The sequence below is a fragment of the Pseudopodoces humilis genome, chromosome 5 (genome assembly GCF_049639895.1).
Source record: "Pseudopodoces humilis isolate 2021_Gansu_Grassland_sample_001 chromosome 5, ASM4963989v1, whole genome shotgun sequence".
In the NCBI taxonomy this organism is placed as follows: domain Eukaryota; kingdom Metazoa; phylum Chordata; class Aves; order Passeriformes; family Paridae; genus Pseudopodoces; species Pseudopodoces humilis.
Genome location: NC_142204.1, coordinates 65,055,607 through 65,068,261, shown reverse-complemented (window position 1 = coordinate 65,068,261; position 12,655 = coordinate 65,055,607). Strand labels below are relative to the sequence as shown.

The 12,655-nt window shown below is 37.5% G+C and overlaps 1 protein-coding gene across 3 annotated transcripts in view; it reads left to right on the top strand.

Annotated features, from left to right (window-relative positions):
* The window catches only part of SEMA3D (semaphorin 3D), a 134,616-nt gene that overhangs the window by 32,167 nt on the left and 89,794 nt on the right, over positions 1 to 12,655 (top strand). For 2 of the 3 annotated variants that reach the window (XM_088055042.1, XM_005526032.3), the window contains exon 2: positions 9,019 to 9,209. In XM_088055042.1, the coding sequence (XP_087911168.1) occupies positions 9,095 to 9,209 (115 nt within the window). In that variant the 5' untranslated portion in view covers positions 9,019 to 9,094. Of the gene's footprint in view, positions 1 to 7,432; positions 7,452 to 9,018; positions 9,210 to 12,655 lie in introns of those variants that run through there. The other variant, XM_014255204.2, reaches the window with a different exon arrangement.

Genomic DNA, 12,655 nt, shown 5'->3' with positions numbered 1-12,655 from the left:
ATAGACCAGCAAAACAACTATTGCACCAAATATGAATTGATTTCTGCTGTGACACAAACAGAAAGCTCTTGGAGGGTCTGATAGCAGTATGTTGTAACCCTTGAAAATGGTAAAATTCATTATCAGAGGACACAGGACTGTTAAAGCTTTGATAACCTGCTGTCTGAACTCACACTGGCAGCGTGTATTTCCTCTGTGAACTTCTTTATAGAAAATGAAACTGTGATTGCTTGCAATTTTCTGCAGTTTGCACAAGCACTTAAATCACAAATAAAACACTGGAAGAAGTGTTATGTGAGTCATGGATCTCACTGCAGGAGTTACAAGTCTGTTGTCCCTGTGGAGAAGGTTGGCTGTGTGACTAGAGGGATGTGGGTGCTGGTCCTGACTGCTAGTGTGATCTTATCCAAGGGATGTCATCTCCTATGGTAGCATTAAAATAAATCCAGTTAATTCATAATGACAAGGATAGAGGGTAGAGAATAGAGGCATTAAAGCTTTTAAACTGCTTAGATGCTGTGTTGATGAGTACCTGAGGGAAACCCATCAAGAGGAATAGGTCTGTGTTGAGTCAGTGATTTGTGTAAGCTCACAAGTGGGATTTGTTATAGAGGCTCTGCTGATTCCCTGTCACACATACTCCAAATTTAAATGAAATCAAATGTTAAAAAAAAAAACAGGAAGAAAGCAAATGTGTTCAGCCTAACAATAAAATATCTGGGTTAATGGGCCAACAGAGATCACTGCTCTGCAGTGTACACGTTCATGTGTATCACTTTACATTTTGGCTGCACAAAATGTTGATCCAAAATTAGTTGGACAATGGATTAAAAAAACCCTTCTCCAATAGACTTCAAGCATATAGTCATGAATTATTAAATCAATTTGTTGGAAGTGTAAATTAAAATCCTTCCGGCATGTCTTTCCCTATAGTGTAGTTTATACATTAAATCCTGCAGACTGTGCTGTACAGAGTTCACTGACAGTGCAGCAAATAATGAGGCCCTACATTGATGAAAGGAATTGTAGGAAAATATGCCATTGGATATACAGCAAACATACTTGATCAAAGCCCAGCTGCCATATGAAGTACACATTTTTTAACCATTGCTAAACTGTATTAGCCTGAATTATTTTGAAAACTGTGATTTGACTTTTACACAGCTGACGAAATAGTACTGGCAGTTAAGGAAACATCCCATCAGGATTTGTAAAATAAAAATAATAACGAAAAAAGGTTTAATTATATTAAGATGCCAACATGCAGTTGCCTCTACTTAACATTTACTTACGTTTGTAACATTCTGTTTTTATCTGAGTCTCATAGACTTTAGATACAGCTGGGGAATCTGTGAGTGCCTGCAAGCATTTAAAGAAAATTACAAACTGTTTTGCAATACATTAATGCTTACATCAGATAATCTAGCTACAAATTTTAGCACAATAAATATTGGCTGTGAAATGAAATTAACATTTTAAATATTTATGTATATGTAAATATTGGTTTATTTATTTCTTTCTGCTTGTTTTGGTTTAGTTTTTGATTTAGTAGGGTCTGCTGGGTTGTGATTGTGTGAATGATCTGCAGGTTGTGCCTGCACACAGAGTTGGCTGGCTGGTGGTGCCCCAGATGTATGTACGAAATGTGTAATACATTGCTGTATAGTGTGCAGTTAATGAAGCACTAGGAGCTGGATTGCTTGGATCAAGGATACAAGAACCCCACCTTCTCGCATCTTTAGAGCTATCCATGCAGACACTCGCTGGCTGTACCTTTCAGGGTATGTGCTCTTACCCACCTGGCTGCTGTATTGTGCAGTGCAGTAAGTCTGGATTTGATATATCACAGATTTCACCAGAGTGCTGCACTATCTTCCCATCAAGCTGGGTTTTTCACAAACGTACAAAAGTCATGGTAGGGCAAGTTCAAGTAACTAATCTGTAGAATACCCCACTGCCAGTAGTTACTGGTAACACCCAAAAGTATCAGCCAGTTCAGAATTCGGGTCCCTGCTAGTGGACTGATGCTTCACTCCTGCAGATGTTGGAAAGTCTCCTATGAAAGGAAATAACAGAGAACAGTTTTTCCATAGCAAAACACTGGCAAGAATTCCTGGAGATGAAAAAGAGACTGTAATCCTTCCTTTGTGTTGGCCAATGAAGGCTTATGTTTCTTCCAGCAGAAGAATGGTGGTTGCAGGGTCAGTGGTTTATGTGGCTTGACAGTGCTGCCTGGGGTTAATTCAGGCTGCAGCAGGGCAAATGCAATCTTCTAGAGTTTAAATGCTCAGGCAGGTCTCCCCAAAATGAGAAGTTATTTTCTCTGATGGCCATCATGACATTTTTCTGGCTTCTCAGTATTTTCTCAAGAGCAGGCCAAGGCTGTTCCACAGGCAAAGCTTCCTGCAAGTGTTGTCTCCCTGTCTCCTTCACTCAGAGCTGAGCCAAACCACCCCAAGTGCTGCAGGTGGTGACAGACATTTTAGAGGAAAATTCTCTGTTTCTCTTTAAAACCTTTCAGACGTCACAGTACTTGGCAGAGAGTGGTTTCCATCTAGTCTACCTTTTCATTAATGTCTCTAGGAATTTTCATGCTACTGCCTTTTTCTTTTCTTGGATACCAAAGTTACAAAACTCATCTTAGAATCACTTTTCATAGCGTTAGTGGTTTTTCTGGTCTGCCGGGGAAACATGCTGTACTTAAAATAATGTAACATTGAGGTTTGGCTTAGGGCTCCTTTTGATTCTTATGTGTTGCTAAATCGTGCCTTACATACTGCTTTCTTCTTTGGCTTGTGTTTGTTTGTGGGTTTTGTTTTGGGGTTTTTTTTTGGTTGTTTTGTTTTGGTTTTTTGTTTGTTTGTTTGTTTTTTATGATTAGACTTGTAGGGCATTCTCATGTCCTTCTAAATAAAGAGCCTATGGAAAACAGTTATTATGGACGTAATACCTGAAGTCATTATTCTTTCCCCAAAATAAAACAAGAAGGAACAAGAGGAAAAAGAATCCTTAAGAGATACATATGCATCTAACTTTAGAGTGAAAGGCATGTTGATATTTCTGTGCAAAGATCCCAGCTGCACATCTGACTGGGATATTTTATTTAGGTGCCTACCTCCTCTTGGCAATATCATTATCAGATGACAAGTTACTTTCCATCCCATCTTTTTTCTTGAACAATAGATACTGTGTTTGAGAAGCAGTCTATAGAATGTAAAAAACTGTGAGTCTGGGTTTTTTTTATTGCTTGTTTATTCTTTGTTTTTTTGAGGAAACACAATATACTATAAAATATATATAAAATATGCAAAAAATAATTAGGGTTAGAGATTAGCATTTGTTTTATCATCAGTCTTGGATTTATGTGTTACATGGCCAAAAGAGCATAGATAAAATTTCTCAGAATCACCGTTTCTAATGATACATGACATGTCTGTGTGCATGGCTCTCTCTCTGCCACTTTCTGAAAAGATTACTTCTGTCTCTGTGTGAGATCTCTGGGTGTAATCCTGACCTCACTGACATTGACCTGAAAAATACCCTGATATTTTTAAGGATGAAGTGCTCATTTCCTATGTGTATAATTTTAGGTGCCCAACAGTAAATTTCAGGGTCAGATAAGCTCTTCAGAGCAATGTGACACAGATCATTCTGCAAAGTTTCTACCGTTTCTACCAGTGTTTATCTCCAAACAGATTACATGCCTGTTAGAAATGCTTCCACCAGAAGATTCCCTTCAGAAAGATGCTGAAAAGTATGAAAAAGTGAACAAAATAAGGGAGTTCCTTCCTTCTTCTTCTCTCATGTTTCATTTCCTTAAGTAACCATTTTTACTTGAGCTTGACTTTATCTCATCAAAAAAACCAGTGTAATCCTCCAATGTATTTTCTCTCTCTATTGGACAGCTTTATTTATGATCAGATGGTTCTCTGCAATAAAACCAGATTTTTTGATGACTCTTTTTTCCTTCAATTGCATCCTCATTGTCTCTCAGACCCTTCATTTTTCTTTATTCTATTTGACTCTTCTCAAGTGGGAATCAAAGCAGTGATTTTTCCTGCCAAGTTATTGGTGTTGAATGGATAGTGTGTAAATCCTGTGAGGAGCTCAGTAAAAGTTAAAGTCTTTAAAGTTTTGTAAAACTCATTGTAAGCTGGGTTATGTTTCTTATGAGTCTTTGCTAATCATTTGGATATTTAACAATAGCAAAGACTGCTCTATGGCAAAACCTCATCTAAACCAGGTACACTAAACCCAGTGATTTAAACAAAACAAAATGAAAAAAAAAGTCACTTACTGTAGGCTCACATAATTTTTTTTGATTGTACTATTGTCCTTTTATTAATTAATGTCTCCTAGTGTTGGGAAGTGAAGTAATGCTGATCTGGGGTTTGTGTAAAAAGTAGTATTTTTCTGAATCCTGAAAGAGAACATTTTCTGGACTATAAATAACACAAAACCTACTTAAAAAGTTGGAGAATAGTGAGGAATAATACTGTTTACCAGTTCTTGGATGGAGTTAGCTTTAACTGAGATTTCACAATGAAGAGAAAAGCGTCTTCTGCCAAATAATAAACAGACCATCTATCTAAGGGGTACAAGAACATAGTTTCATTGTGCTCTGGATAAATGTCATCTTTGTTATTGCAGAAATAAGTAAGTCTAAAGATATAATTTTATTTTTAGTCCATTTGATTTTCTAATTTAATAATCTGAGTCATGTAAGCTTACAGTTTTCCCTCCTGTTAACAAAGACAAGTCAATATCCAGTTCATAATTACAATAGTTTTTGAACCACACAGTAGACAAGCACAGTAATTTTTCTTTTGGAATTTGTGTAATTTCAAGGTGAGACATCTACATAATGCATTGGACGCATATATCTGTATACTTAAAGTAACGTGCTTTGAATTTGTGTGCATATAGATAAAGTACATATTCTTAATAAAGAGATGATAATGAGATAATGTACCTTTCCAGAAATCTGAATTGTAGATGGGGAAATTTTTGCTTCTTCTTGTAGCTGAATAATTTTAAATCTTTTAAAGCAATATGTTTGTCTGACAGGCCACTCATTGCTATTTTGTTGATGTCTGGAAGGGACATCTTTTGCTCTTTTATGACTCCATAGACCAAAAAAAAAAAATAAAACCCCAAGATCTCAAACAAGGATAGATGAGAAGAAAGAAAAACTCTCACATCAGTGATAGAAAATTACATATTGAGGCTACATGGCCTAGGCAACTTACTCATTAGGTTTATAATAAATTTATAAGCTTATAGTGACTAGGTTGGTCTATATTTTCAGTTGTCACAATTTGCAGCATTGTTTAGATTCACTAAAACCAAACCATAACTCTTTATTGGAATATAAAATTCTGAATTTTAAAATGACCTTGGAAAACTAGTGCTGGAAACAGGTTTTGAATTCTCATAAAAGCTTTTTTAACAGAATTAACTGAGAGTTTCATGAACACAGTTTAAAAAGTGTGTGTTTGCAGATGGGTCACAGTAGTTTCAGCTCTGGACTTTGTGACGCCAGGAGGAGTCGGAAACTACTCAGTATTTGTGCATGCAAGATTTTGCATTTAGATAGGTTTGAGCTGAACGATGTGAAAAAGCTCCCATAAGCACAGAGCTCCTTACTGTCTGTGTGTTTGAGAAGGCTGAAGAGCTCTGTTTATTGCCACAAAGGGCCTGGAATAAATTATGTTTAGTAAATTGGCTCCAGGTTTTCTTGTTTCAGACAGTAGCTTTGGAGCAATCTTTTTTATGGGCTCCACTAAATGTGACCAATTGCAGGGAGGTGACACCTCGTTTCAGGGATGGGACATCACACATATGCCAGTCAGGATGGCAGGGCACCAGCAGTTCAACTTTCTGTCTTTTGGCAGTGTAACCCACAGCCCGTTCCGAATTTATGTGCCCTGCTGGGAGGTCCTAGCAGGATGGAGCCAGGCTGCTCAGCCCCTCCTCAGCCTTGTGCCTCCCGCCCCTACATGGGGCAAATAAAAGCTCCTTTATTCCACTGGAAATGCCCCTGTTTCAGCGAGGTGTATGCATGGCTTCCTTCCCTGGCTGGTCCTGCAGGTGACAATTAACACAGTGCAGTGCTATTTCCTAGATGAAGCCAAGGTGGGAAAGCAGCTTTAGCCTCAGCATTTTTCTTTTCAGATTCTTTTTCCTCATTTATTTTGGATCTGTTCATAGTGAGGAAGTTTTAGAATGTGTTGGTCCTTAGCTGAAGTATCAAAGGACTAAACAAACCAGTAATTTTTCTTTCTCTGACCAAATTCTTGTTACTTTTGAGTGGAAGAAAGAATGCAGGAGTCAAATTTGCTTTTGGGTTTTATGTTTTATTTCTGCTTATGGGACTGTTTGTTTCTGATCAGTGTGACTGTGGGTCTTTTCAGCACAGGACACTGATTGACATTGCATATGTTACAGAGAGGAAGGATATTCTCTGAAGATTAATGTCAAGTTAGTTGGCCTGAAGTTCATTAACCTGAGCTAGACTGTTGGAAGGACTCTGTGTGGAAGCTGGAATTGTATTAGAGGATCATCATAAACTAAAAATATATGTGACAATCTGGCCAGATTGCAATGAATCTAAAGACAGGACAGGGTTGGCTCGAGCTCACAGAGCAGCTGCCTCCAGTGTAAACTAACCGCCTTGTGAAAGCAAATGGTTTTTCACAGACATTATTCAAATAAAAGGGAAATGGGAAAAAAAAAACTCCAACAAAAAAGAAAAAATAAAAAAAGAGGAAGGTTCCCATTAGCAAAAAAAAACCTAAATGAAAAAGTGATGTTGTGAGCTATGGCCAAAGGCCCAAGTTCGGTGCTGATTCTCAATCAGTTCTGCAAATGACAGTGTATTGACACAACTGTTTTAGTCTTGATTCTTCACAGTAACTTGCCTCAAAAAAATGAGCCCCAAATCCTTTGGTGAATTCCCTGTTGGCTGGGGCCCAGACCTTCAGGCCATGACTTCTCAACATACTTGCAGTGGGACTGGCTCTCTCTTAATTGCTTCTTTTTGAAGTAAGGTTTGTCACTATCATCCTGCTGAAGATGGACAGGGCTGATGGCTCATCTTGATATATTCTTCCCCCTCCTCCCCTCCCCTTCTTTTCCCCTTCTTCCCCCTAAATAAATTTCTTAAAGGCTATTTAACCCTGGGATAGTCTAATCCACATCTGTCCTTTGTGGTCCACCCTCAGACATGTTGGCACAGAAGTAAGGGTCTTCTCTTAGGATCTTATACTGTAATAAAGGGAAGGGAAAGATGAAACAGGCATTTAACATTTGTCTCTTTTCTCTCCATGTCATCTCATGAACATGTACTCACACTTGGCCAAGAATAGTGCATTCAGAAGCTGAATGTGGGTGTTGAAGAGGGGACTGAGGAGAAAGAAGCTCGGTGTTTGGCAATAGGAGCTACGCTTTGGGTATTTTACAAATTGTTCCCCTCTTTTCTCTTTCACCATTGTGCTCTTCTTGCACACTTCCCTGTCTTTTACTATTGACTGAAGGTCTGGAGGCTCAGAAAGCACAAGTTTCATCTGAGACAGATTTCCTCTTTCAGAGAGAACTGTTTCCATCCTTTCATGCCAGGAAAGATGAACTGCCTGCATCAGGAGGTGCTGAATTGGTTCTGGGTGCTGCTTTAGCTCACAGAGTTGCCTGAGCCAGTGGCCACAAGCTGCGCTGCATTTCTCATGGGCTCGTAAGGAACCTCTTCTTCGATGTCTGTGCAAATGCTGGCTGATGTGGGCACTAGGATTGCTCTTTTATCAGGCAGTTTCAGTACCTTTCAGAAAAGAATTTTCGTGGAAAGTCATGAGCCATTAATCTCTCGACTAACCATAACATTTTTTACTCCTTGGTTTTACAGCATTACTCAAACACTGATATTTGTCATTTCACCAGCCATCTCCCTTGACCTCTAGCATCATGCACTTGCAGGAGGAAGGATTTGATCTTACAAATATTTTCATACTCTGATCTCTGTGATTTATTTACCATCAAATTTTGCCTTCAGAATTCAAGATGCCATTTCAAATAATTTCATATGAAAAAGTGTAGTTATTGGGCAAAAGAGATCCTTGACAGTTGGGTACAAAGGACACCAAGATTGCTGTTGCTGTTTTCTTTTCAACTACTTTGCGAGCTGTGTGACCTTGAGGAAGTAGGTTCACTGGAGCTTTATGGTTCTGTTTTTGCATAGGGAAAATAAGGACAGTGATAATTGCTTTCATTTGTAAAACACTTCAAGATTTATGGAACATGAATGACACTTATTAAGTGAAAAGTGCTGCAAAGCTGGCTTAGTTGCGCACTGTGCTAACAAAATCTCGTATCAGCCTATTGACCCCAGCCTGAAACACTCATTAAAGTTTATAGGACATTTTGGTGGATGAGTTGAGGCAGTTATTCTGCTGGAAATATCATACTGAAAATGCTTTTAAATCCATCATCCTCATTGACTTTTTTTTCCTATTAAAACTAAACATAACTGCTTGTTCTATCCAATTTTCTTGGTTTATTTATGAAAGTTTTGATGGGTATGTGCTCATTGTTAACTCTGCTTGTACCCCCATGGCATCTGAGACAGTTCATTCTAGTCATAGCATAAACATGAAATAGCTGCTGTACTGAGATAAAAAGAGTTACAAAACATTAAGATATCCAGTGGACTGGTGTGAACTAACAACTTGAATGGTCATTTTTGAATGGCAAATGTTCTATTTGTGGATACTTCATTAATTTAATTTGTGCTTAAACTTTAGCTGTACTACACACTGGTGTTTGAAAAGTTTACATATTTTTCCAATGCCAAAATGTGTAACTTTAATATTAAAGAAACAAAACATTTTTACTTGTACGAGAGGAAAAAATACTTTTGTAGCAAGGAAATTAAATGAGCTGCTCTTTAAAGATAGGTTTGGCTTGCTTACAGAGTTATTATTTATGCAGTAATGCAGGTTCACAGATGTTTTCCTTTTTTTCTGTCAGATAAAACTTGGGTTGCTTGAAAAGTGAGGCGATATTTCACCATTGTGCAAAAGAAGATACAGAAGAAGAGAGCAGAATGAGAGCTTTGCAAGTGCCACATGCCTGCAGCCTGATGTCTTTAGTGATGCTGTTCCTTCCAGTCACTGGAACATCAAAACAAAATATCCCAAGACTGAAGCTTTCCTATAAAGGTAAACTTTTCAGTGTTTTTTCTGATTCTGTCACTTTTGTTTTGATGTGATGTTGCCAGCAGTTCATTTGTATTACTTACCAGGAAAGCAAAACACCCAGAAATGCATAATAGAAACCTTAAGGATGGATGAATTCTGCCTAGGGAAAGTATTAAATTGTGGTTTTTTTTTGTTGTGTTGGGTTTTTTTTTAATTATTATTTTATTTTGTTTATTTTTTTGTGGTTTATTTTATTTTTGTAATTCTTTTTCTATCACTGTGTTGGAATGTTAAATTCTTCATATGTGGTTTTCTTTCTCCTTGCCTCTTTGGATCACAAGAGTGTGTTTCTTTGTGGAATTTCTTAGTCTTGTGTGTAGTTCTTGCTGAGAATGGCACCATCTGAGGGATTTCAACACAGATATATTTATGTACTAATGGACAATTTTTTAAAGAAGGTAGATTTCTTGTTGCTTTGAATGTACAGTATGCCTCCACAGGCACAGAGATGTGTCACTGATGCTGTCTTCTTTAGCTAAAAGAAATGCTCTCCAGTTAGTTATGTTTCAACTGTCAGCACCCTTCCCTTATGGGAGCTATTTCTGCTCCATTTTTCAAACTTCATGTCTTCCTATGCTTTGCAGAATTGCACTCAGGATGGTGTGATGGGACAGGCTGTAAAGCCTTCATCGGTGCTTATGATATGTTTATCATGATTTTAACACCCAGAGGAATTTATTGAGTAAGCAGAATGACATACTATTTATTTACAAGCTTCTCTTTTGCTAGATTTGCATGCCACTGTGCATGCTATTCCAGTGTGTATAGATGTGCTTGGATGTGTTTGTGTAAGAGAGACGGAGGAAGCAAGATCAAGGGATCTTGACAACATTTTTATAAATTCAGGAAACAGTTGCACTCACTGTAGCCAATGAATACAGAAACTGAAAAGACCTGACATGAGTTATGAAAGTTAGCAGTAAAACCTTCCTAGCATACAGCCAGCCTTCTCACAGCTAGCCTTTTGAGATAATTCCCAAAAGCAGCATATACCATATGGCAATGGCATTTATTGTGGATTTGACACTCACGATTAGTGAATTTCTCTCAGCTTCAAAAGAGATAGCCTTTGGCAAAATCCTGATGGATGCATTTGGCAGGTAAAGAGGGGGAGAAAGAAAAATTATTGAGGTCAACACAGGGAAAAAAGAAATGGCTAAAATCTTAGTCTAAAATAGTGGCAGAGACCTGCTGGGAGTGGTTGGGAAAATGCCTGAGCTTGTTTAAAAAGACAATGAGTAGATGATTGATATTTAAACCCTGACCCAAACTTTTATTAGCAACTTTATAAACCTTTCAGTTTGGCTTGAGGGATACTGTTTCCTGTCCAAACTTATCCACCTATATCCCTGTAGGGGGGGAAAATCAACAACTGATACAGATGCAAAATAGCACATAAATCTTAATTTGGAGAGCTGTGATAGAACTGAAAAGCCAGAAGCAAGAGAATTATGAGAATTTATTGTGCCTTGTCTTACTTTTTTGTGGGGGATGGAAGGTGATGTGTATTTTTCCACATGGAACAAGAAAAAATTTACTGCTGTTTTTTCACACTTACGTAGTATAAATGACTCCAACATGGCTTATCATAATTAAACCATATTTTTGTTGTTGATAAGAGGATGTCAGATGTACTGAATATTTAATAAAGTTGTCAGAATTAAGTCTTCTTTCCTTCCCCCAAGTGTTTCAGACAAAATAATTCCAAGGTTTCTGCGAGTAAGATGTAGGAGACATGAACTATCTTGCCAATTCTCATAAAATTGTTAGTCATGTCACTGACAAGTCCTGGCATCTCTGTTCTTTGGAATTAAGACTTGAAATATCATGAGGAGGAGAATACATGGTTCTTGCCCTTCTTTATGGAAAACAGATGAAAACTGGCCACATCAGGCAGTTCCAAAAACCTGGTCACACACGTCTTTGGAAGGAAGGTTTCATTCCCTTCATGGGGCAATGTGTTTATGGCATAGGTCCATCTTTCCAGAAGAGCTAGGCATTTACTGGGGCAGGAGAGCTGAAAGTAAACAAGATTTTGCTCTGCAGTCACTGAATCTCCCATCTGCATCAGTCAGTGGTGGATGGGGGAAGGAGGGAGAGGGTGGGGTAGTTAAAGATGTGTCTGTAACTGCGGGAGTGCCTCAATAAACCACAGCATGTCACAGCTCTTTCTTGTGTTCAGACAGCAATTAAAATTTTAGACCTTCTCTTGATGGCAGTTATAGGTTTTCGTCTTCTTTGGGTTTTCATCTTAAGGAGTGGGAATCTGTGCTGGAAATGCTGAGATATTCAAGTGGGTGATATGGGGATCAATGCAATGTTATACAATGGATTTCCTTTATTGTTTGCCCCAGTCTAAAAATATAAAATATTATAAATTCTAAAAAAATTGTACAAATTCTAAAAAATGTTCTAAAAAATCGTGCATGTATAAAACTAAAACTACACACAATTCAGTTGAAATATGTTGTAATGCAGAATCAAAGTTATATATTATCCACCTGTGTTAATATAATACACTATGAGCTTTAATCATATATGCCATCCTTTATTCCCACAGTTTCCCAGATCCATTAGTTGAAAAATTCTCTTCTTCACTTTTAGATATTGGTTCATGTCATTATTATCAAGAAATTGTCACTGTTCTTGTGATGCTTTTAGGGTGCTCTCACTGCATAGATCTTACTTAATCTGTGTATCTGAGATACTCCTACAAGTTTGAGTTGCTTTTATGATTATGTTATAGCTTTAGTATATGGAGGAGGTGACAAACTGTCTTCTAATAGAAGTTTTCCATCTTTAGAAAACCAAGGGATGATTTTTGAGTAATATTCCATATTTTAATACTCTTTGTCTAGCACTGCTTTCAATCTAAGAGAAACTGTGTATTTATCACTCATTTTCATGCAGCTGGAGATAACCTGTGACCTTTATACAAACTCTAGAACTCCTCAAGCTCAGAAGTGACATTCAGCTTTGCTAAGCAGCACATCTTTGTTGTCTGCTGCCTCATTTAACATCCTTATTCCAAGCTCTAAGAGCAAATGCAGAAAGTTTTCATATCCTAGTCTCATTCATTAATGATTTTCAGGACAGCATCAGTTTTGTTACTAAAGAATGGAAGGGTCTGTGTCCTAATTCATATATGTTTAATTCATACAGTGTAGACAGTCTCGTTTCTATCTTCTGAGTAATAATCTTTTTTATTGAGTGGTTCTTCTGAACATATTTTCTACATGTTTCTCTAGGTTCTACTTTATAGGGTAGAGAATAGTCAAACCAGAAGGTTGTTTGCCTTCTAAGGAAAAGAAAAAAAAACACAAACTTTTTTCAATTTGTGTGTATCCTAAAATTTCCCTGCAGAATTGCAGATTCATTATTGCAAATTTAACCCTACTGATTTGATT